Raw genomic sequence first — 26,321 nt, 5'->3', positions numbered from 1 at the left:
GGAGAGAGGCTCCTCTCCTCCTGCGAGTGTTCCCTCTCCGTCGGAGTCGCGGGACGTCCCGCTGAGGACAATCGCCGGAAGGAGACGGTGGACTCCAGATCGGGAGACAGATGGGGAGTCTGACTCCTCTGCAGTCCAGAAGTCACCGGTGCATTGAAACAGGAAGCCGAGGCCCAGAAATGTCTCCACACGTTGACGGAGCTTATCAAGCTGAGAGGCACACACACACAAAAGGTCAAAGAAGATCCAGTTGTTGTTATCTACTAAGATTACAGATATTATTTGTGTCCACGCAGGACGGGACACAAACAGACACACATGCAACCTGCCGGGGGCCACATAGGGGCCGCCCTGCCACAAATAGACCCCGCTCGTATCAGAGCATCTTCTCGCAGCAGCAGCAGTCGGCGCTCTGCGGCTGGAGCAGGAGGCGGTGAAAGGTTGACGTGGTGAGTGAGTTGCCCTCGCACCGAAACCACCGCGACATCACCTCGTCGTGGATTTATGGGTATACAAAGTTCATTGTGGTTTTTTGCGTGACCCGCTTTGAGGTGATGCTCTGCAAAAAAACAAGAAGTCATGCATTGTGCGCGGATTACTTCGAGAACGGGATGTTTTGATGATAGTGACTGCAAAGATGAGTCTAATCTGTTGATACATTATATTCTTTATCTGCAGGCGAACCAGAGGGAGTAAAAGATTACAAGTGATGAGATGCACTCTCTTCAAAGCAAAGCTAAACCACCAACCTGTTACTCAGTTACAGTTTATTAACCCACAGTTTATACACAGTGTAAAGATACAATACAAATGAATAAATATATAAATATAAATATACGTCGGACCGACAGGATCTGGAAACGACAGGATCAGCTCCTTTTGATAGGATCTCCTTCGCGGCTCAGAAAATGACCGGCGTGGAAAACAGTCAACACAAACGACTCTCGAGCGGAACAGGAACACGAGAGAGTCGACAACACGAGATAAAACAACGAGGAACAAAGAAGCTTTGTGGAAACAAACGACTCGTCCGGACGCTCAGTACGAACTGGGGACGCGCTGGTGAACCGGCGCTCACGCCTCATTAATCTGGTGACATTTAACGCTGAGGAGTGTGACTGCTGACCTCCCAGTGAGGAGGAGGAGGCTCTCTGGCTTCAGCTGCTTGACCTTTTTTGGTGGAGAGAGAGAGAGAGAGAGAGAGAGGCTGCTGTTGTTCTATTTCAACAAATGTACGAAGTTCACACACACGTTGACTCCGGGATGGCTGACGAGGAAAGTGGCGAGCGAGGCGAGGCGGCGGAGGGAGAAGAAGCGGGTAAAATGTCAGTGGGCAGTCGTCCGCTCAAATTCTCCTGAGAGACAAAAGGATCGTTGTGGACGCCACCGAGTGAAGGAGGAAGTCCTGTGACGTCACAACGCCGTGAAACCGTCTGACACTGGGTCGGCCTCACGCTGTACGGTTCAACAAGGGGGCGGAATGGCGGGAGACTGATTACGCCTGTGTGTGTGTGTGTGTGTGTGTGTGAGGCTCCTTGACGAGGAATACATTCATAACGGTGACGGCGGACGTGTCTGAACCTACCAATGTGTGCGTATGAGCGAGAGTCGAAATGTGTTTTCCTCGTCACAAACCTCTTGGTGTCAACTTTGAAGAGCACACTGCAGCCCCCCCCCCCCCCCCAACGCTGCCTTTTCAACGCCCGGCGAGGGAGCGCGCTGTGGGGGGGAAGGGGAGCAGAGAGGCCCCTCTGTCTGCTGCTTTACTCTCCGTCTCATTAACAGAGAGTCTGTGTTCTGATTGGGGCTTCAGGGCAGAATGGGAATGGGATGTGCATATGTGTGTGTGTGTGTGTGTGTGTGTGTGTGTGTCAGTATGTCTGCTTTATTATTAGGAATCAAAACTATGTCGTTTTCTGTGTGCTGCGACATGAAGAAAATACTTTGAATGCATCCTTTAACCTCCTGACCTCTGATCATCCTCACCTTCTTTTTACTCTCTGTTCCCTTCCTCCATTCAGACTTCCATTGTCCTGCTTTTCCCTCTCTTCATCTTTTCCTTCGCCTTTTTCATTGCTCACGTGTGTGTGTGTGTGTGTGTGTGTGATTTGCTGCCTCAGCAGTTTAAAAGGTGGCACAAGTCGAAACTTTCCTCCTTCTCACACACACACACACACACACACACACACACACACAGGGTTGTTAAGTTTAGATCTAGCTAATAGCGTTTGTGTGGTGAGAAGGAATAGAGATGATTTGGAATACCAAAATAAGCTGTAACCAATCAGAGTTCAGGGCAGAATAGTGTGTGTGTGTGTTTATGTGTTGATTAGGGTGTCCTTCCCTCTTTTACAAAGTCTTGAAAGTCTTTATGAGCTGCCTAATTGCTCACAAACTTTACAATGGGGAGCGATTAGCCACAATGGGTGTGTGTGTGTGTGTGTGTGCTGAGTAAGCAGTTCTGCCGTTCACTGGAAAAGCCTTTTGAAGTGGCAGGTCTGGATGCTGGGGGATTCAAAGTGTGTGTGTGGGTTAAATGACTTGTTGAGGATGTGCCACCCTGCCTCTCTCTCTCTCTCTCTCTCTCTCTCTCTCTATATGCACCTTATTGTCTCTCTATTGCTCTCTCAGTCCACTTTTTTACTGCATCACCATGGAGTCGTCGTCACCGTTGTCTTCCTCCTTTCGAGTCGGGGCCGGGGCCCGACGGCCTCCACTGCTGCTGCTGAGGAGCTTCAGAGCCGGACGAGAAGCCTTGACAGGAGGAGGCCCCAGCGAGGAGGAGGAGTGGGAGGAGGAAGAGGGCAGGGGAGCCACAGTGGCCCTGGCCTTGCTGTTCATTCCCAGTTGGCGGCCATGGCTTTGTGGCTGCGTAGAGACAACAAAGTCTTTATGGGTCAAGTTTAGCTTTTAAAAAACAAAATACATCATTATCTTTGATCGAATAACAGAGATTAGTCTGAGCCGTCACTTCTGGGATCAATAAGTCAGCAAGCGAATACAAACACTGGTGAGGCTGCCGCGAATAAAGAGAGGGGGAATATAACAATATATTATTACACTTTTTAATTTCTTTGGGTGATTAGAAGATACCGGCCTGTCAGATAGTTTTCATCAGTATTTATAACTCACTAAAACACACAGTAATTGTTTGACTTGATGAGCTCGTCTAATCTCCTCCTGGATTATAGCCATGACAATTATATGTGTGATAATTAGCGGTGGAGTGTAACTATTAGTTATTAATTAATCACTAAGTACAAAATTAAGGTACTTTACCGACAGTATTGCCATTTTACGCTACTTTATAATCGTGTTGTACTTTTCACTCTGGTTAAACTTCAACACAAAAGAAAAAAACATGATAAGTTTATGGATGGAGAACACTGTGACAGATTAACCTTTACAGCTCGTGAAACATTTCCCAACGTACACTTCTCACATGGTTTCATTTAAATACTAAACACTCCCATTAATCCTCTCCAGACTCGTCAGGTTGATCTTGTGACCCCTCGGTGGGTCAGAACTAGCCCCCCCCCCCCCCTGGAGTAGCTACAGCACCCAGCTGCCTGATCATTGGTGCCTCAATGTGTGTTATAATTGAACAGAAAGGGGGGATGCTACTGAAAAAGAAGTACTTTTACATTTAACACTTTAAGTACATTTTGCTGACATACTTTTATTTTAAATGAAGGATTATTGCAACTGAATTGTTTGATACTTTCACTGAAATTAATTTGACAAACACACGACACAAAGAGCTGAGTATTCAGAGCACTAAACTGCGAGTGCTGCCACCTCCTGAGTAAAACCCTGAGTGAGACGCGGGGAGGAAGCTGCTTCAGGACAGGACGCACCGCACTCTCTGCACACGGCCCGAATGAGATTCATAAAAACACTCTTCCTGCTCCGTGTTGTCAAATTGCTCTCGACTCGTCTAATCGGCTCGTGTCAGAGTCCGGGTGCCCGTTTCCGTGACCTTTACCCCGCCCTAAAGAGGTGGATGTTTACCTGCCGCGGCTGCCTGCTGCTGCCCGTGGCTTTGGAGCCCTCTAGTGGTTGAGCCGGGTCTCTGTGGGCGGCTGCTGGCTGCAGCCTGGAATCATCATTAATGTCACATCAGCACAGAACTCCACCTTTCAATGACTGCAACACCACCATGACACTGCATGGTATCTCCATCCTCGGACCTGTATGGGTATCGAGGCTGCGAGAGCAGGCCTCTGCTCCTCAGGTGCTGGTACAGGTTACTGCTCAGAGAGAGAGGGTTGAACACACACTCCTCGTCCAGCTGAGTGAGACAACCCTGGAGAGGAGAACACAGGAGACAGGACACGGTCGTCATCGGGATGTCTGGACTAGAGGATCACACTTCTTAGAGAACCAGGCAAGCATTTGGGTTGCGGGTGCCGCTCGCCATCGAGCGACGTGTTTCTGATGGAGGAGTCCTCTCCACCTGAATGGTGAGCACGGCGTCGGCCGCAGGCTCCTGAGTGGAGACGGGCAGCGAGCAGGGCAGCAGCAACTCTCTGGACACCACCGGCTTCAGCAGCAGGGAGAGGGACGGGGATGGCTGGAGGACGTAGTGGGAACACACACCTGAGTCGTACGCACACACACACACACAGACGCACACACGTGCAGTGGGGCATGTGAGTGCACTCATAAGGACGGGTCATTCCCAACACGACTCTGTCTTCCTCACACACACACACACACACCTGAGCCTCCAGCCGGCGGCCTCTGTGCAGCCTCCACGCGAAGCAGCAGGAACAAGTCACGGCTCTGAAAGACGGGAAACCACCGGACATCAAAGGAAGAGGAGCGCTGGGCCAACGGGCCTTTAGTTAAACCGGTTAAAACGCCTCGATTGTAAGAAATACATTTGTGAACGACGATGAACAGAGTGAGTGTGTTCACACACACACACACACACACACCCTGAGAGTGTGGCAGAGAGCGTGGAACAAGTTGTGGTTGGTCTCCATTTCATCCCAGTCCAGCTGCCAGCAGGTGGTGGGGCGGAGCACCAGCGGCAGGCCGTACAGCACACTCTCACACACTCCGTCTGCACGCAGAGTCCTAACACACACACACACACACACACTCCGTATTTAAACACACAACGAACCTTCACAGGTCCCAGACACAGAGAATGACATCATGCCCGGCAAGATGAACCGTCCTCCAGCTTCATTTACATGCCACTGTAAATCATGACTCATCAGTATGTAAAACACACACACACACACACACACACACACACACACTGTCCTTGTCTGTCACCATGATTTATTGCTGGTGCGGTCAAAATGAGAATAGCTTAGAATCCTGTTGTATCCTGTCGACTTTATCAGGAAGTCATGTGACATAATTACCTTCGCATTGAAAATGTGGAAGGTTATGTTTTGATCGCCATGTATTTATTTATTTATTTGTATGCATGTTATTCGCATAACAAAACAAGTTTTAAACCGAATCCCATGAAATTTGGTGGGATGATTGGTTATTATCCAGGGACCATTTGATTAGATTTTGGGATCGATCGGGTCAAAGGTCAAGGTCATGAAAAGGTCAACATCTTCTTTTTACCATAGCACGGTCAATTTGTATCCAATTGTCATGCAACTAATGCCAAAATGTTCATAATGCAATGCCCAATCTTGTGATATGCGAAGGTATGCGCTCTACTGAGTGCCCGTTCTAGTTATCAATATGTCTTGATAACAAATGTTATTGAGCTCATGAAGATCTCCGTGCATGTTTTATTTGAGCCTCCTTTTCCTTTTGCGATGTTTGTGTGGGCCCGTGTCTGTTTTACATGCGCTGTATGTCAACATCTGGAGTAGCATCATGTCTGAGTTTGATAAAGTGTTGATTCTTGACTCAAACACGCTTTATTTTGGTTCTAAAAGAATAAAACTCCCTGTCTTCATGTGAAAACATTGAAAAGAAACGCGCATATTGAAGCATTAATAATTTCTGATCCATTTGAAAGGAGTACAACCACATATAAGGACATATAAAACAAGCTACGGGTACTTATGATGTTCCCAGCAGAAGTATCCAGGATTACGGTATCCAAAAAAACATGCTTACACAACGTGTAAACCAACCGAGCCATTTATGCATAAAGAAACATGTATAAAAATGACTTGTGAATGTTTTTAGTGACTTTAGTGAAAACATTTATGATAATTGTTTTGTGTTACTTGTAGCCAGTTTATCCCATAGTGACCATGTGCCATAAGTTTCTTCCATATGAGAAAAACATTTCCTCGCAAACAAGTTCAGGAAAGTTCTCGACTCGCTTTTAAGCACAGAAACATTTTTGGGCCCAACTCTGGTTGTGTTGAGTTATTTCTCGCCGAACAAAGCCGACTCTGATGTGACAACAGAGATTCATCTCATGTCCCACCAGTCAGAATGGAGCCATTCATAGGTTGGCTGGGTTTTACTGGACATGACACACACGGCTGATGGAGCGTGCACACACACACACACACACACACACACACACACACACACACACACACACACACACACACACACACACACACACACACACACACACACTCACGTACGTACGCACACACGCACGACACCAACGTCCAAATGACAAGGCAATACAAATTAAAATAGACGTTTTAACGCTTCCCTCTTACTTGATTACTTTCAGTTTCCGTGGCGGCTCGCCCTGATTGGCTGATCCCTTCGCGAGGGGCAGGAAGTCCCGGATGCTCTCGGTCTTCACTCCCAGGTTGGGGCTCAGGGGGATGAGGGCGGGGCTTATCAGTCGCTCCTGCATGTCACACTTCACACACACTAACGCGGGTTGACACATGGTGAGTATGAGCAGACGACAGGCGCTACTTGTATCTGTTGGTGCGCAGGAGCCGCACCTGGAATGGGATTATCCGCCGAGGGGTTGGGCAGCAGGAGGTGGAGGTGCTCTCGGTCTCCGCCCTGCTCCTGAAGCCACGCCTTCAACACCGTCTCCATGGTGAACACGCTGTTCTCCACCCGCTGCAGGTCGACCTCGGTCCCCAGCATCAGGGAGTCTGAAGGCGGACGAACAACAATGGATTGAAAATGGACTCTGTGGCTGCTTTATTCTAAAGTTTACATGTATTTAGAATGTTTTGTACTTTACCGTCACATGTTTTAAAATAAATGTCTAAAATATTCTCCCTTCTCATCTATGACCACTAGGGGGAGGCAGAATCCAATACATGTGATCCTATTGTCTGCCTCTGACTCCACGCTTCAGGCTCTGAGGGCTTCGGTGTCTCTGGATCATCCAAAGCCCTTCTTAGGACTGACTGGATGAGAACGCCGAGCATCGACTGTGTGAGGGGAAGAGGAGGGGAAGAGGAGGGGAAGAGGAGGGGAAGAGGAGGGACTGCCTGTTGGACGTGAACCGACGATGCAGGGGAAAGTTTAGTAACTCTCCTGTCGTGTAACTCTCTCTCTCCTCTAATGTTCTGGAGGTAGTTCGCCTCATCACAGTGGACAGAAAGACGCTGCACGGCTTTCCTCTCTTTCCTCTCTTTCACTTCCACTCATCATTACAGAAAAAGACAAAGACCTGGCACACCCTCCTCTCCTGCTCTCCCTCTGTTGTCACCCCCCCCGATGTCCATTTATTATCGCAAACTAGACGCAGACCTGACTGAGCGCCCCTGTTCTATCTGCTGTCTAATAGTTAATGACCCATCGGGAGATAACTAATGGGACCGAGGGGAGGGGAGAGGATCAGGAGGCACGGTGAGAGCGAGGGGAGGGTTAGGGATGGAGGAGAGGAAGGGGGGGGGACGAGACTGAGAAAGAGCACAGAAGATGGATGAAGAGGAGTCAAAGTATTTAACCTCTCCCTATCGGGAACTTTTAGAAAGAAAATGACTTTTAAATTCCTCGTATAAAACATGCCGTTGCGTCTTTCATCTCCTCTACAGTACGGAAGCTGCTTTCGGGTCTGGCCCAAAGTTTCCAAAAGTGCCTCATCCAGAAATAAGCACTTCTGAGGGGAAGGAATTGTGTTCGCTGATGGACGTTTGTGGATCCCTGCTGGGTGAAGACGAGCGGGACGGGAGAGGAAGAGAGAAGATTAAGAGGTAAACAGAGCCTGAAGTGGCACTTCAGCTTTAAAAGTTGTCCTTCCAGATGTCAAAGAGAGCACGTAAAGTCAAGATTCTTTGCTTTCAACCCTGACACATGCCACTTAGCTCTCTCTCACGCCAATATGGATGATGGCGGTAAACAACTACTCTCTAACTAACAACCAAAACTGCATCCCTCCTCTGCACTGCGAAGAGACTGGGGAAAGTGTAGAAAGAACGAACCGGTTGGACAGAGAGGAGCGAGAAGAAAGCTAAGCTAAGGGAAGGACGGCGTCGAGAAAAAAAGAGATGCGCTCCAGAGAGGAGGATGCAGAGTCCGTGTGTGAGAAAGAGAGGGAGAGAGAGAGAGAGGGACGCTAGAGAGGAAGAAATATGGACGTTAGTTTCGAGGAATGATGGGAAGAAGGTTTAAATTACACACAGAGCAAGAGTAAGAAGGAGGAGATGAGATAGGGAGGAGATGGATGGGTGGGCGAGGAGAGATATCAGAAATGCTTGTAATTAGACCACAGAGTGTGTGTGTGTGTGTGTGGGGGGGGGGGTGTATGTGTGGGTGTTTCTGCGTGAGACAGAGAGTAGATAAAGAAGAAAAAAGTGCTTCTCAAAACAACATAAATAACTGTGTGTGTGTGTGTGTGTGTCACGTTATTGAGTGAGGTCAGGTGAGAGCAGTTAACCTCCACGCTCGTGAGACAGAAAAGTAGCTGAAGTGATGAGTCTCTCTCTCCAGCAGGCTTATCTGACTCCACGAGGAATGTGTTTACTCTGCGATATCCCCCCCATTCCCCCCCCCCCCCCACACACACACACAGATTACTCTCCTTTGGAATCTTTGTTGAGTTCATTAAGCGTGTGTTTACCGATTTATGCGAGATTTCAAAAAACCAATGATGTGTTATCACTCGTCCGTCTCAACACTATCTCTCCACGCCTCCTCCCTGTCTCTCGTTCTGGTATGATGAGAGGTGAAGACGCTATTGAACGATGGCTTCTTGTAACGCTTCAATTCGACCTGCCGGATTGTTATTTATCCGATATATTTCGTAGTCAAAACAGCGGCTGCAAAACGGTAGATAGACACATTTAATTTCCTCCAAATCCACAATAAAAGCCCCCCCCCCCGAGTTATTTGAGCTGCTTACTCGTGGACTTGTTTCATTAAAGCTCTGTTAATTCAGTTAAGACACGTTGAGCCTTAATGGCAGGAACTGCTGCTGACTCATCACATCCTTTAAAAGGCCGGCTGCTAATGCCTCGCCCCGCGCACCTGTCTCATCATCTGAGAGCCTTTCCTGTCCAGATGTGGATGATGATGTTGAACATATTTGCGATTCACCACCACACACATGGACATACTGTATGTAACCTGCTTTTGATTAGATTAAAATGTAATGACTTTGCTTGTCATTTCCCCGGGAGACTTTCTCTTCTCCCCGTGTCGTTAAATGATTCACAGAAGGTTGGTTCATTTGATCGCCTCTGGGGTGAGGCTGTCACTTTTAATTTGAAAATCACCTGCGGGGGAAATAACGTAAATATTCGATCTGTGATGATCTTTCTGAATTTAAAATTGTGTTTAAAATAATGCTTTGGAAAGGTGAGCGACAAGGAGAACTCCAGTGAACTGGCGATGACCACGCACGTCTCTTAAAACCCAGAAGGACATCAGCCCTCGCCCAGTAATGGTTCCTTTTACTGTCTGTGCATGAGAAGAGGCCATCAACCAGTGTACCATTAGATCATGGGGTGGGGGGGGGGGGGGGGGGAATTAGTGACGGAGTGAGCTAATGCGGTACCATGGGAGGAAGCAGACCCTGTTTTCACTCGTCCATTTAGATGCGGATCTGCTGATAATGGACAAGTGTAATGGTGGATCTCCATGGAAGCTTGACACCATCACATTGTCAAAGAAACTTTGAAGTTTGCTACACTCCTGACTGATGATGATATATATATATATATATATTTGCATGGGGGGGGAATCTAAAATGAAGAAATAAAGAAATAAGAAAAATTTAATATATATTGTATTTCAAATTTTTTTCATAATATATATATACGATAAAAGTATTTGCATTTTTTTTAAAGTTAAAAAACAGTGTTCAGCCTCAGTTGTTTCTTACTCCGTACTACTCTCGAGAGGCTTTCTTTAAACCCTCGGCTCGCACTCGACCTGCAATTACACCACATGCACTGTAGGGGGCCATTGGCCCCTGGAGGCCAACGTCGCCGCTGCATGCTCCCTATAGCCATGCTCGCAGGTAGGACTCGGGCTCCGATGCCGTTGCCTGAGCCCTGGATACCTCCCGTGGGTATGTATGTACAGGCCCTCCTGAGCAGCGACAAACTGACACCCTGGCTGAACTACAATATGACAATGTGTTCCAGGGCTATTTATAGTAGTGCAAGGAACCACCGTTCTCAGTCACGGTGCAAATATTTGAATTTTTTTTTAATTTTCGTTTGTTTGTTGATGTGTGATATATTCCAGAGCTCACGGTCAATTCACAGGAACCGTCCGCACATTTCCCAATGCTTTAGTTTGAAAGTTATTTGCTTTTTGATGTGGCGGAGTTGGCTACCCCGGAGCATTGTGGGTAATGGTAAGGTCCACTCGGATTAGGGCTTTGTACCGAAGTACTGTTAGGATGATTTGGACCTTTTTTGGTGTTACTTTAATTCCACCTGTACTGCAGCAGTGAAGAGAAATGAGTTGCAGTGCCGTTTCCAGCCACACCGACACGCCGTCGGACCGGTAGCTTCTGAAACGGCCGTGAGCAGGTGGCCCTTTGAACACCGACTGAAAATCCGCCATCTTGGATCCACGCGACGCAGCTCCTGGCTGCCAAAGGACCTGATTACACATCGCTGTCTGTTCAATGCACGATGTATTGTAACGTCTCGGACGTTATGGCACTGATGACACGGAGACGGGACGACGTTATTAATCCTCACTTTATTGGGCATCCACCGACACAGACAGCGGGCTCCTCAGATCAGCAGCTCGAACGTCAACAACAACGGTTCCCGTCAACCACCCTTAACTCCTGTTTTCCGACAGGTTAACCCCGCCTCCCCTCTACTCCGCCAATCACAGGCACGCCCCCTCGACCAGCACGCACGGTGCCACACTGTGATTGACAGCCACTTCACAGGGTCGCTACAGTATTATTATTTTGTATTAGACATTATGATATATAATAATTCATATATTATGTCACCCAATGTTTATGTAGTATACTGTTATTAGATATAGTATATATAATACATATTATTACATATATATATATATCTTTTTAAATGTATATATGTTAGGGCTGTCAGCGTTAACGCGTTAATCTATGCGATTAATTTGGCCGCGATTAACGCAACTTTGTTTACTTCCGGTGTCGTTGAAGTTGTTGCACTCCTCTGAGTGTCAAACCGCGGCAGTCCGCCTCCTTCCTCCCGTCTGCTCCTCGATATTCACAGAGAAACAGAGGGCGACGTGTCGGTGACGCGGGGCGGAAAGTGCAGGGGACTTTTTCTTTGCTCGGCCCGATGCGCGCGCAGACGCGCCGGCATGGAGCTCTGCGGCGCGCGGGACGGAGAGCCGAGACGTGTGAACGACACGTCGAGACAGAATGACATGCTGCTGGAGAGACGACCAACAACAGACGTTTAGTTTAATAAAAGAACAAAGACGTCTTGAAGAAAAGAACCTTACATTACTTCTGCTGTAATCTGGCGCTATAGAGAATATTTCAGGGGGTGGGGCCTCAGCCTGATAGAATGGTGGGGGAAAAAATGGGATGTCATATGCAAAAACCTTTAAAAGGTGAATTTACATTTTTTTGTAAAATCGAGAACATGAGCCCAGACTCCAGAGGGTTAACATGACATATTTGTCAGTTTACCAAGGCCACTTGTTCTGCTGTTGTTGAATGTTAAAGATGACAGGACCAATGGGGTCTCAAATACACCTTTGTTTACTAATCTGGATGTTTCACTGAAGAAACAATTTATCATCCACAATATTAAATACCTCGCTGGCACTTTATAGGTAGGAGCCTCTTTGAAAACACAGCTCTGTGTGAAGTTTTGTCTTTAAAAAAGAATACAATTAAACAAGTGTCTAAAATACACGCTGTCTGAAGGGATTACTCGTTCATTTAGAAGATTTAGTCTTTCGAAGAAAAAAAACCTTTTAATCGCGATTAATGAATTTCAAAATGTGCGATTAATTAGTACTTTTTTTATCGATTGACAGCCCTAATATATATATATACTGTATATATATAAATAAATATATCCACACATATCTATATATATACATACATAAATACATACAAATATATATAAATATAAATATAAATATATATATATATGACATCCCAGCCAGAATTCTCCTTTCAGGTTTAATAACAATAATAATGTAAGATTTCTGTAATGCCGTTTCTTATTTATGGTTTTATCTGTCTAATCTTATCCTCTTGTAAAATCACTCTCAATGCCGCCGGTAACTCTTATGTAATCTAAATAAAACCGTCCTCACCTGGCACCAAAGTGTCATGTGATGTGAGCGTGGACATCAACATGAAGGGAGCGTCCTCATGACAGTCTGTCTGTGGAGTTTCCCTCTGACATATCCATATTTCACCAACAGAGCGAGACTGTCAGCACACACACACACACACGCACACACACACTGTCCTTGTCTGTCAGTCTGTGTGTGTGCGAGTGATTAATGCTCGTCTGTGTTTTTTTGAGGCTGTGACAAACAGGACATTGATCCTCAGAAACACTCGACACACGCCAGCGGCTATGTGACCTAATTGCCTCTGATGAAGCCATTAAAGCAGACGGGCACATGGACAGGACAAGAGGACGAGGGGGAGACAGCAGCACTGTGATCTGGCCTCCATCACTGAGGACCCGGGGGGTGGGGGTCGGGGGGAGGAAGAGATAAGATGACACAAGCTTGAGAGAAGGTAAAAAAAAAGGGACGTATTTTGGTGTTTTCAATTTTGTGTAAATGCAAAATATAGTCAAAGTAAAAAGTGCCTCAATTTTCCTGCTTTTAATTTGTGTCGCCAACGAGACGTTTCCCGTGGGGAACAAACGTCGAATGCATCGTACCAACCTGTTGCCGCCGCGTTGATGCGAACGAGATCAACTGCCCTGTTTCAAGCAGAATCTGGAAATAGGAGCGATGGAGGAGAAGGACTCAGAGAGGAGGAGAAGAGGAGAGGAGGAGAGGACTTGGGCGACTTCTTTGAAGCACTTGAAAAAAGACAAGAGGATGAGAGCAAATCTGCAGACAGTATTCATGGAGGCACATGACAGAGGAGAGAGGGGAACCAGGGAACGGGAAAATGACTCCTTATTTTACGGAGGTACACTTTGGGGGCCGAGTATCGACAATAGTTTATCGCAGCTGTATCGAACAAGACAATTATAGCTAAAAAAACAGGTGCACTTTCCCGGAATCAGCAAAAGCCCAATATCATAATCTCACGTTTGAAAGTAAAATAAAATAAAAAGACAAGAGGAGAGGAGACCGGAGCTGGGTGGAGTGATTGGAGAGAAGATAGTGAATAACAAACCTCTCAACAAGGACCGTGTTTTCCTTTAAGTGGCTTAAAAGCCAAGATGAGAGAGACTCGCGCTCCGTCTGGGTATTCTCATACAGGTTCAGAGGACAGGCAGAGAGACAAGGGCAGTGAATTGTTCCTTTTATCGTCGGTGGTCCGAGAAATAAAGAGAAGGTGGAGAAGAGGAAGAGAAATGGAAAAAAAGGAGGAAGTGAGAAACGATCGAGAGAGAGAGAGGAGAGGAAGAGAGAGTTTGTCATTACAGAATCAGATTTAATCACACTGAAGACGTACACTGACTTCAGGCAAACAAGACATAAATTAGAAATGAAGACTTTAATTGCTCTTTTGTGACGATAACACAGAAATGAAATGAAAACATTGAGCGTATTTCCTCGCCATTTAAAAAAAATACTGTGTTGCTTTCGAAACGCCTTCATGACCATCCTCCTCTTCCTCTCTTAGTTAAACAGTGAACTTTATAAAACCCAGGAGAACACAAGCAGCCAATGTGAAGACAATCAGTCCGGACTCTCATCTCGTTCCTATTAAGTATTAACTGTATGTTTTACGCTGGATAATCATTTATTCATCCATGCGGTATCTAAGGAGGAGCTTTTATAGACTGATCTGATGTAAGACATCAATCTCCTCAAAATTAAAAAAAACATCTCCTCCAAGGTGTTCCCTACTTTATTTCATTGATATTGTACATTAGAGCTATTTCATTGATTCGACCGTTATTCAATCCTCTTGTTGTCGAGAGGGGAAGAAGACAGAAGAGGGAGATGATTGAAGTGTAACAACACACTCTGGATGTTTAATAGCGGCGGACCACTCGGAGGAGACGATTCTCTGCTCACTCTCTTGCGCTTTTTAAATTTTTTTAAACCAACCATCTGCTGCTCCGAGAGAAAGAGCAAGAGAGGGGAAACTGAAACAGCTCTCTTGTGCTCAGAAATATGTGTCTGAAAACCACAGAAAGCCTCCGAGAGCCCACCGTCTAATGCATCAGCTGGTTGATATCAACTTATCATTTACATTTTCTTTATGAATATGTCTCTCGGGCTCTACGGCATAACTTCAATGCCTTCTTTCGATCGCTATGAGATTGGACCTGAAATTACAGAAACATAGATTAAAAAGTAATTATGGAGATGTATTGACAGACAACGAATACTTTAGGAGGGGGATTCATATGGAGAACGTTGTGTGTGTGTGTGTGTGGGTTCCACGTCCTGGTGTGAAGAGCGACGCCCGTCTCCATCTGCACGACCACCTGCTGCACAGAGGTGTGAACAGCCTGACCTTGGTACCGTGCATCTACATATGTGAAACCGTATTTATGAATCAACATATAAATTAGATTTTGACACATTCCTGCTCTTAAATGTATGACCAAATACTGTGAGCGTGTGTGTGTGTGCTTCCTGCATGTGTGTGTGTGTGTGTTTCGTAGTAGCTGGGTGGGGTTTCCTCCCGCGCACCTCTTTGCACATTTACCCACCACACACTCAACCCAACTCGCTGACTGCGATGGAAAAAGAACGGAGCGAGAGCGACGGAGAGGCAGCGAGCGACCGCAGGGCTGGAGGACCGCAGGTGTTGCAATCGTAGAGCTGCGAAGGAAAAGTCTGGTGGAAAGTTTTTTTTTTTTTTAACGCAGAACCAATTACACAAGAATGTAGGAACGGTGTTTGTCGACGTCCCCGCGGGAGTCGGGGACGTCGACACAAGAGCGAGGTCACGATTACCGCGAATAATATCCTCTTGCTGCTCCGGGGATGACACACAATCCTGATGAAATCACAGACGTATGAAACTAATTACAATCTTTGGATTCACTGGAGGCGGAGCACACCAATAATCACTCCAATGACGTGGAACAACTGCAGGAGAAGGATCGTAACAAAAAGACGCGTCCCTCATCGAATACACTGAAACAGCGTCACTTCACGGCCTGGATGCACAAGAGGAATGATTACAGCAAGAAACACCTGCTGCAATCTGCATTTAGGCACCTGCATATTGTTTTAAGACAGCATATTAAAACAAGTTTGGAGAAATATGCTTCTCTTTCTGATGAATAGACCAAATACCACCCTCACATCAGTCAGCTATGCGACTACAGCTGCAGCTTAGCAGAAAGACTGGAAACAGTTTGATGCACACAAAATGAGTAAAAGTGACAATCCGCCTCTTCACAGATGAGTTTGTGTGCTGGACTGATTTCCAGTTGGACAGTTTCATGGACTCCTTCTCTCGGCTGCAAAGCAGCTGACGCTGTGGACAAGTCAAGAGTAGATACGTCATCAGGGAAATACTATCTTTAATCTTGTTTTTAAAAACTGAGCAGATTAAGGCTTAAAGTCTCATTAGGTGTCCTTCAAGTGTCCGGAGCGCCACGGTTAATAGGACCGCAGTGGCGAGCGGTCGCTCTGCAAAGGCAGCGCTTGGTAGGAAGCTCCGGTGTCGTTGCTTCGGCGTTAACTCATTACATGTTATTTAGCAGACGCTTTTATCCAAAGCGACTTACAATAAGTGATATAACTCCCCGCGGAGCGAAGGGAAACTGAGTGGAGAAGTTGTCTCTCGGGGTCGATGAAGATTTACAATATGTCTCCCCCTTCTTGGCTCCTCATCTCAGGAGACACAAATTTACAGTCATTATTCTGGCGACTCAAAATGGATTTTGCGGGGATGTACGCTGATCCAAGCGCCGCTGTGTGGGGTGTGGAAACGGCTTCAATGTTCTGCAGGAGGCAAATAAGGAGACGGGAAACAATTCCAGACAAACAGAGCGCCGCGTCTTCACGGTGGCAGCCGCAAAAGTTAAAAACGATCTCAGGACCGCCGGCAGCGGGACAGTTAACATGATTACACCATACAGAACACCCCCGGCCGTGGCAACATATTCAACTGTGGTGTGATGTGGAGTATATAGAATATAAAAACAGGCTCCCCCGCAGTGTATTGTTGTTTTGTAGAAATGGGTCTGCTCAGATTATTACTTAACTCCATTGTGATACAAGTGGTAGAGGTTGAAGAGGACAATAAATACATCATGAATCAGTGGTAATATATATATATTAGGGCTGTCAATCGATTAAAAAAAATTAACTAATTAATCGCACATTTTGAAATTGCGATTAATTAATCGCGATTAATCGCGATTAATCGCAATTAAAAGTTCAAAGTTAAAAGTTCATTCTTTTTAAAGACAAAACTTCACACAGAGCTGTGTTTTCAAAGAGGCTCCTACCTATACAGTGCCAGCGAGGTATTTAATATCGTGGATGATAAATTGTTTCTTCAGTGAAACATCAGATTAGTTAAAAAAAAAAAGTATATTGAGACCCCATTGGTCCTGTCATCTTTAACATTGAACAGCAGCAGAACCAGTGGCCTTGGTAACTGACTGACATTCACATATGTCACGTTAACCCTCTGGAGGCTGGGGGCATTTTATACATTTTACAAAATAAATTAAATTCAACGTTTAAAGTCTTTTGCATGTGTGACACACCCCACGTGTTATACATCAAACATTCCAGAACAATCTCAGCTCTGAAATGAGCCTCATTGTCCTCGCGCCGTGTCCTCTGGTTCTCTGACTGACAGGCTGCTAAATGAGCCTCACCTGTGAGGTGGGAGGTCCTTGTGATTTACTGAGTGTTCATTGGTTGTTTTTCCCCGAAATGTTGACAGACAAACGGATTGACCAATCACGTTGAAGGTTTGTGGTGTCGAGTCTTCCGCCGCGTCGTCACCCGACACGTCGCCCGCTCTCCTCTGTGTATCAGAGGGGGAGACGGAGGAAGGAGAGCAGGAGGAAACCCGACTGATTCATCCACGAGTTAAAACTGATTTCTGCTCCTTATTTTCGCGGAGAAATGATTGTTTTAAAAACGGAAACAGTGTCAAACCGTACTGCCGCGGTTTAAAAAAAAAAAAAAAAAAAAAACTGCGTTTAATTGCGTTAAAATATTTTAGTGCGTTAACGCGGCCAAATTAATCGCATAGATTAACGCGTTAACGCTGACAGCCCTAATATATATATATTCCTAACGAGATAAAAGCAGAGAGGAAATGGGATACTTCACAGAACATCTACAAAGTGCGAGGGAGGAGAGGGAGCTGGAGTCAAAAACATAGCAGAGGGTTGCTCTTCCTTAAAAAGAGACGAAGGAAAAGAGTAAAAGTCAAGCGGAGGAGGAGAAAGTCATTAAGAAGTGAAGGAAAGAGGGGAAAAAATGGAAAAGAAAAAAGGCCTCTCGTCTCTCTGTTACGCTTTGATGGAGCGAGGCAGAGATCCTGTGAAGCACGGAATGATTCAAAGAAAAGACACACACACACACACACACGCATACACACACACACACACACACACATAGAGTGAAGGAGAGGCGCAGAGAGACACTCAGAAGTCACTCATTTATTTGTCGTAGGACACAAGAGTTTACGATCGGAAAAACAAACACATGCACGCTCAATTACAAGAACACACACACACACATGCTCCGCCTCGCTGACACACACACTCCCTTTATTCTTTTCACCACAGCTGTCATCCGTCCCTTGTAAAAGCTACTTATCTCTCGTCGTACACACCGGACGGGGAGATAGGAAAAGACAAGATAAAAGTGGAGGGGACAACGCAGAGAGAGGGCTGTGGGCAGTTTGAGAGAGAGAGAGAGAGAGGAGGGAGAGAGAGATTGCAAAGAGAGGCTCAGGATTAGGGGAGATATAATGGGCTGTAATCCTTTTCTATTGAGAGACGGCTCCAAGAATTGCTGATGGGGTGTCAGTTTGTCCAAGATACTTTTAGACTGCCGCTACCTCTAGCTCCAAAAATGACGAGATTAGCAACATTTATATTTCAGTAATGTGGTCTAAAAACAATTGTTTGATTTTCAATTTAATTTCAAACACAGGCATTCATAATATTTGTATTTGTGCTTTCAAATATGAATTCACAGCCATTTTGAGCATCTGTAATAGCCTCTACATTATTCTCCTGACAATCAGGAACGTAACGCGGCAGGAAAGTCCCCGACAAATCCTCCAAGTGGAATTCTTTGACTGACGGATAAAAACTGTAATTGTGAACAGACAAAGAGACACTTGTTTGCATGAGAGAAACTAATGTTCACCTCTGAGCTCGGAGCGAGTAGAGAAGCAAGAAAGGAGGTTATTGATGTGAGACCGATGGGTGGATGGGTGGAGGACAGATTAATGACGGGATAAAAGACAACCCCCAAAGCCAATACCAAAATAAACAACAGAATAAGGTCTGTCACTCGAAACCTGGATTATGGGATTATACACACGTGGATGGAATGACTGTGGTCACTTTGAGAAACATTTGCAAACGGGGTATTGGAATGGAATAAAAGCTTTGAAAAAGTGACGCGAGACTCAAACTTTTTGAATGAATGCCTGTCAAAAGAGGAGGATGACGACGCAGAATCTGCACTAGAAAAAGGGATTTACAGGGAGTTTCTAGAAGGATGCGTCACATGCATTTTCATAACGCTGCACCTTGTTGTAAGCCACGAGACAAAACACACATGCGAGCGCACCTATTTACCTACAGATTTGAATATCAAAATAAAAACAAATATAGACAATGGTGCACAAAATATGTCTGCAGAGGCACATGTAGTGTGCATGTGTGTGTGTGTGTGTGTGGGGGGGGGGGGGGGTTAAGCAGTGAACACGGGCACGTGTCCAACAGGAAAGGCACATCTGGCCAATTCTTCTCTAAACCTACTCGTCCACGCTCTCGAGTGTTTGAGCCTCAAACGGGATTAGCTTTCAATTTATTGGCGATTCGGATGAATTATTAAAAGTTTTGGTAAACATTGGTTTTCTCACCGAGCACATTGTCCTGTTCGTCACCGAGACGCGTGAGGCAACCGTCTGAACGTTTTAGAACGAAAGACATTTGTGAGGAAGTCCAGGGGATGTAGCTCAGTGGTGGAGCGCCTGCTTTGCATGTATGAGGTCCTGGCTTCGATCCCCAGTATCTCCACCTACTGCAGCGGTAACCTCGAGATATGACGCCACTTTGCTGTGAACATCTGCGACACCTAAAAATGAAATTCAAATGCAATGCATTTCAAAACTAGAACGGGCACTCGGTAGAGCGCATACCTTCGCATATCACAAGATTGGGCATTGAATTATGAACATTTTGGCATTAGTTGCATGCCAATTGGATATAAATTGACCGTGCTATGGTAAAAAGAAGATGTTGACCTTTTCATGACCTTGACCTTTGACCCGATCGATCCCAAAATCTAATCAAATGGTCCCCGGATAATAACCAATCATCCCACCAAATTTCATGCGATTCGGTTTAATACTTTTTGAGTTATGCGAGTAACACGCATACAAATAAATAAATAAATGCACGGCGATCAAAACATAACCTTCCGCATTTTCTATGCGAAGGTAATAATATGAATCTTGCATGTTTTTCTGAACAAAAACCGTACAGCATTATCCCTTTAATAATGTTTTTGAAGTATATAATTAGTATGTGGGTGAGGCAATGTCTGCAGAAATGGGGACTTCCGGAAAGGGTTCACATGGGGCTCAAAACGTCTGTGAGAGATCCCTCAAACACTCGACGGGTTGACGGTGGGACAGAACTAAACCCTCGCTCACTTTGCTGTCGTCAAAGTCCGTGAGTCAGTGCGCGTGGAGCCAGATTTTGACGTGCAACAGTTGCCTGATAATAAACAGTCTTGACGGCGCCAATGAAGATGAGGGGGCAATGGAGCTGTAAAGCTTGTTGAATGTGTCTCTTCATACTCTGTGAGTACACTGCATAGAACACTTAAAGGTAACCTCTGACCTCTAGTATCTCTATAGTCTGACTCTCTCGGCCCAAGACGACTGTGACGGGGAAAGACATAGAAACAAACCAGAGTGTTTTTCCTCCCAATAGCTGACAGCTCTGTGGAGTTGTTTATTTATGAGCCGGTCCCGTTTTGTTTGTCTCTGCTTTTGGAGTCACACTGTTCTGCTGATCAACTAACTGATGGCGGTGATGCATTGAGAAACGTGGGAATGAACCCACAAAGGCGCGAAGAAGAAGAAGACGACATGGATGGAAACATTTCAGCATTAAAAGAAAATACTAGGATACACCCGGCACGCAGTTACTTGTTGATGCGATTCCGATTCAACAGAATCCCCACGATCCACATCATGCTCATACGGCATCAGAAATGAGATATTTTGAAACGCTCTCTGGTGAAAACAGCAGCAGCAGAGGAACCTCTCTGAATCCTTTCCTGAGACAGTAGCCCCCTGTCATTAAGAAAATAACAAATGACATTTTCTGTGGAGGATTGCCGTCACATCCCGTTACAGGAGTTCAAAAGCACCGTGGCGTGAAGGGTTGGTGGTTCTTCAAGCCTACAGCAGCCCAGTATCCTATCCAGATACTTCAGATATGAACAAGAAATGCACTAGTCAGGCTTCTCAGTGGAAATGTCTATTTCTGATGATGGAACAATTTCATTCATATGCAAACTCCGTCAGTGATTTACTGACATTGACGCGCACCATTTATAGACTGCAGTTTCCAACAAGGGTACATTCATTCAGAACAGATGCGTTCTGCTGTATGTGACATACTGTAAAGAAGCTATTGTGTGACATATGAATACTTACTATCAGCGTCGATATCAAACTGAAGTAATGGACAGTGGATTAATACAATATCTGCACTCCGAGAAAATACAAAGAAATACAAGGAAAACTACACTGACCACACCTGGCGAACATAAACAAACCGAGATATGTATATTTTACCCATATGTCCATCAACCAGCGTCGTGTGAGGAGCTTCTGGCAACAATGGTTCGACTGAAAGGTCAAATACATAAATCCCAAATCAAACAGCTATGTGCACACCACTGCTACTTTTGGGTGTATTCAGCTGGCTCACCAGGTGCCGCCGACGTTTTGTCTGTCATTCTTCTTCCCTCACCTTCCAGCATATTTGGCTGCGACTACAAAGATGCAAAGCACAGCACCTTTTCACAGGCTTTTTATACCCACTTTCCTTCCTGGTGTCAAACACGGGCCGACAGAGACAGGGAGATAAATAGTGTGCTCACTTATATATTGAAGAAACGTAAATATTGTACTTTTACATTTATTTTCACGGGGGATGTAGCTCAGTGGTAGAGCGCATGCTTTGCATGTATGAGGTCTTGGATTCGATCCCCAGCATCTCCATTTAATTACCTTCGCATTGAAAATGCGGAAGGTTACGTTTTGATTGCCGTGTATTTATTTATTTATTTGTATGCGTGTTCCTCGCATAACTCAAAATGTTTTAAACCGAATCGCAGGAAATTTGGTGGGATGATTGGTTATTATCCGGGGACCATTTGATTAGATTTTGGGATCGATCGGGTCAAAGGTCAAGGTCATGGAAAGGTCAAAATCTTCTTTTTACCATAGCGCGGTCAATTTGTATCCAATTGGCATGCAACTAATGCCAACATGTTCATAATTCAATGCCCAATCTTGTGATATGCGAAGGTATGCGCTCTACCGAGTGCCCGTTCTAGTTTAAACATGTAATGATCCGCTCAACAGGCTTTGACCAAGTCAAGCAAAGCAGCTCTGAGAGATATATGGAGAGAAGCAGCCGAGGGGAGAAAGGTTCACGGGAGACAGTCGTAATATATCACTGAAGCTGCTCCAGAACTCTAGTTCTGACGAAGACTATGCAAAACAATAACACGTGTTACTCCCAAAACACACGTTTCCTTTTAGAACTCACGATTTGGCCTCGGGAGTAAATATAAGCCTTGTGAGGCGTGTGCGCGACGTGGAGAGCGACGTCTCGAGGCTGCATGAGAAAACGACACCGAACGGGAACGAGATGAAGCAGCTGTTTGTTCCAAACGCTTGACCGATGAACCGGTGAACTTCCTAGCAGTCTCGTTTGGCTCGTTTGTATCTGCATTGTTTCCTCTTCTTTCACAAAAACTGCCCCAAATGTCATCACGAGGAGTGATAAAAGAAAGACTCCAGTGCGGAGGTGCCACGCCCAGGGAATGGCCAGTGTAAAGGAGCGAGCGCTCATACAGCACTTGTGTTTCATCTCCAACAGCAATTATCTGTCCGACTTTATGACATGACAGTCTGTTATGATGCGTCTACATGCAGTTACACATACTTGTTTTAGCAGAAAGTGGGTAAACGGACAGGAAATGCGGAGGGGAGACATGCTACAGCTACAGCTACAGCAGCCGGGAGAAAAGATGCTTCTCCTCAGAAATAGTAATAGTTCATGTTTATTATGGTTAATAAAGTTTGCGGTTAATACATCGTCAGTGTTTAAATGCAATATATCCAACGATGCATCTACGAAAGAGTGCACAACTTTAATGTGTTTCATTCAATGCAGCTTTGTAGTTCAGAGGACAAGATGCGATTACATTTACATCTCAACAAATGGCGTCTGTCTCCTCTCCCTGGAGCTCACGGCCCGGGGCTTCAAGGATCCTCTGGGTGAGTTTCAACAAAAACAGGATGCTTATCGAGGCGTTGGCCTTTAGACACTCACACACACACACACACACACACACACACACACACTCACTAACACTCACACACTCACACACTGCTGTACTTGAGAGGTCGTTGACACAAAGCCTGTCCTCGCCCTGAAGCTCAACTGCAAACACACACACACACACACACTTATAGCATAACCCTTCTTTGTTCTAAAACACTTTTCTTGAGATAAATGACTGACGATCAGAGACAGAGAGAGAGAGAAATAATTTTGTTTTAAGCTCCTTGACTCACTTTGGTACAAATTGAAAAATGGTTATTCCACCCACTTCCTATGATATACTGCACTCCAAGGACACACACACACACACACACACACACACACAGCTAAAATAAATAGTCTGGTGAGACGTATTCGCTCTCTCTCACAGAGACACACAGAGACGATTAAGATTCCACAACGCGCCCAGATTCCAGAGTATTCCCAGAATAAACACGGCTTCCTAAATCTTTTGCGTATTTGATTTGGCGTATTAGTCTCACGTCTGTTTTCGAAACTGAACAATCAGTCAAGTCGTGCTCCAAGGCCCATCAGGGTCGTGCCAGTCCTGTTTCACAAACATCCCGTCGAACTGTCACGAGGGCGTTGGGGCATTAGGTCGAAGTCCGAGTAGATTTCACGCTCAAACTTCTTATCTTTGATTAAAGCCTGCGTCGGTTTTCAGCCAGATGAACTCTGAGGCCAACGAAGCAGCGCTGACCTCGTTCCCTTTTCCATGTTCTCCCAGAACCTCATCCAGAAACGTTGTGTGTGAGTAATGTCGCGGACTGAAATGCCGTTCAGGACAAACGTTCTTCACGTAAAGTGTGTTGGGGATTTATGCTTCTAAGTCTTTGAGGTCAAACATTTTCTCTTCATGAGAAAACCGATTTGAGTCAGAAAATTCGGTTTCACGGTGGGCTCAGAAACAGCCGGCATTTGTATACAACCGACCCGGTATCAGGAGCCGTGCTCTAAGCCGTCTGCACGCTTGCGTGTGAAGACGTTCTGGTTGTTCTCTCCGCTGTGGAAAGAAGCATCTTTAATAAAGCAGCTTCACGTGGGGCGCCAACGGTAACCGCCGGCGTCGACATAATGGAGAGCGTGTCAGCTGGAGTATACAGACTATAATGTTTCACTCGGTGCCATAAACACTCGGAGACACGGTGTGTGGAGGAACGCAGGGATTTAGTCCCGGTGGCATCACAACGGGCTTTAAGGCCGGAGGCCTCGCGATCATCGGCCTGTGGTAACTAACGGCATTACGCCGTCTCACGGGATCCATTCCTAACATTTCTTTGCTCGATTGAATCGTCTTTTTCATTAGACACCGGAGAGAGACAGCAATGAGCATCACTCATATGGATCGATGAGTGCGATGCATACCAAAGGATTTGAAGTCAAGGAGCTGCTGCAGGAACACGGCGCTTCATGATTCTGTTCGAAATACTTTTCTACCCACTAAAATGATCATAACAGAGCAGCCTCGCTCCGGGCATGAGCTGAGCACCTGGGAGAGCAGGGTGTGTTTAGGCGCCGGGACCAGATCTAATCGGCCCCGGCTGGGGTTAATCGTTAATCAGCCCCAGCTGGGGTTCAGATGTGTGTGTTTCTGTCCCCATAAAGGAGCAGTAGTGACTGAGGAGCAGGAGGCGAGAGCTTGGTCGGTCGGTCGGTAGGTATAACACATCTCAAGTGTTTTATATGAATAAAAGGGTTTTGTGAACCACAAAAACAGTGTTGCTGCTTCTGTTATGTCCGAGACTCACAGGGTAACGGAAAGAGCCGTTACAGAGCCATTTAACAAAAGTGATTTCAACTATAAAAACATATATATATATATATATTAATAGAGGAAGAAAAAACATAATTGTGTCAAACTTGTTCCTGTAATTATCTGGTAAAGCTTCAGGAAACTGGATACCTTCTGCTTTTAACAACACAACATGTCCTCCACACCCGTGTGGTCGTTCTGTTTCCATGTTCTCTGATTTCATTTCGATTTGTTGACGATAAAAACAACAAGATTTACATGTGGGCTCAACACCACAGAGCTCAGGACCAATTTCCATTGTGGTCCTTGACAGGACTTCTATTGATGGGTGCCATTCACAGGTGACACCCCCTTTAACAGCAGATTCATTCAACAACCGGCTCTGCTTCGGAAAGGCCACTCCGAACCAAGACTGAATCCAAAGGGGGAACAACGGCCGGTTCGATGGGGACAACTGGGACAAATAAGACCCCATCTCACCCCAGTGGGTATGATGTGGAGAAGACACAATGAGAAGCCCCATTGCATAACTGACGTAACTGTGTCAGGTGAGAAAAAACTCACGACGTCTCAGTATCATGTCTCCCGAGAAAACAAAGTGGCAGCCACTGTGGCGGCTTTCTCCACCGAGACAAACTGTTTATCACCACGGAATGAATATTTCACACGGTGCATCGACATTTTCACAAGAAAGGCTCCCCTGCTTGTGTTTCACCTCCTCTCTCTTATACGTGCTCCCATTTGTCTCCCTCTCCCCTCCCTGCGTGTCTTTTCTCTCACTTTCTATTCCTGAATGTGGAAAGTGAGAGGGAGTAAATGAAATAGAGAGCAGACCTCACGCTGTTTGACTCTGTGTGTGTTTGTGTGTGTTTCCCACCGTCAGTCTCAGCGTGCCCGGCTTCAGGTGAGTGGTTGTCTTGGCCCCAGTCTGCCGCGCTGCAGATCTGAACCACCAGCAGCCGCTTCAGCGACACCAGGTCGGCGCCTTTCAGCCCCGCCTCCAGATGGCGAACGACACCCCGCCCCGGCTGACTGGTCACCACGGTAACCTGTGAACACAGCGGGAGGCCTCAGCGACAAAAAAAGGACTGGAGGGACACGAGGGGAACATTTTCACACAGTGTGCGACCCCGAAACAGAAACAGTACGTTTCATCGCGTCTCCGCCTTCATATTGTGCAAACAAGCATACTCGAATTGTATTTGGAATTTCTAGAAAATGTGTTTAATTCAGACGCTCTCTTCTCCCGTCAGATGGAAGAAACG

The 26,321-nt window shown here is 45.8% G+C and overlaps 1 protein-coding gene and 2 non-coding genes across 4 annotated transcripts in view; 2 read left to right on the top strand and 1 right to left on the bottom strand.

The window, feature by feature from the left end:
- Positions 1–747: 747 nt before the first annotated feature.
- The window catches only part of m1ap (meiosis 1 associated protein), a 30,314-nt gene continuing 4,740 nt past the window's right edge, over positions 748–26,321 (bottom strand). The window contains exons 4-12 of one of the 2 annotated variants that reach the window (XM_056443035.1): positions 25,934–26,105; positions 6,903–7,061; positions 6,666–6,825; positions 4,941–5,082; positions 4,722–4,785; positions 4,457–4,599; positions 4,191–4,306; positions 4,012–4,096; positions 748–2,868 (exon numbers count right to left, since the gene is read on the bottom strand). In XM_056443035.1, coding sequence (XP_056299010.1) covers positions 2,641–2,868; positions 4,012–4,096; positions 4,191–4,306; positions 4,457–4,599; positions 4,722–4,785; positions 4,941–5,082; positions 6,666–6,825; positions 6,903–7,061; positions 25,934–26,105 — 1,269 coding nt within the window. In that variant the 3' untranslated portion in view covers positions 748–2,640. The remainder of the gene's footprint in view (positions 2,869–4,011; positions 4,097–4,190; positions 4,307–4,456; positions 4,600–4,721; positions 4,786–4,940; positions 5,083–6,665; positions 6,826–6,902; positions 7,062–25,933; positions 26,106–26,321) is intronic. The other variant, XM_056443036.1, reaches the window with a different exon arrangement.
- Positions 19,656–19,727, top strand: trnaa-ugc (transfer RNA alanine (anticodon UGC)). The gene has a single exon. It is a non-coding gene; the product is annotated as a tRNA-Ala (tRNA).
- Positions 21,878–21,949, top strand: trnaa-ugc (transfer RNA alanine (anticodon UGC)). The gene has a single exon. It is a non-coding gene; the product is annotated as a tRNA-Ala (tRNA).

The sequence above is a fragment of the Pseudoliparis swirei genome, chromosome 21 (genome assembly GCF_029220125.1).
Source record: "Pseudoliparis swirei isolate HS2019 ecotype Mariana Trench chromosome 21, NWPU_hadal_v1, whole genome shotgun sequence".
Taxonomy (NCBI): Eukaryota; Metazoa; Chordata; class Actinopteri; order Perciformes; family Liparidae; genus Pseudoliparis; species Pseudoliparis swirei.
Note: the sequence above shows the minus strand (reverse complement) of the source record. Positions and strands in the feature narration are given on the sequence as shown.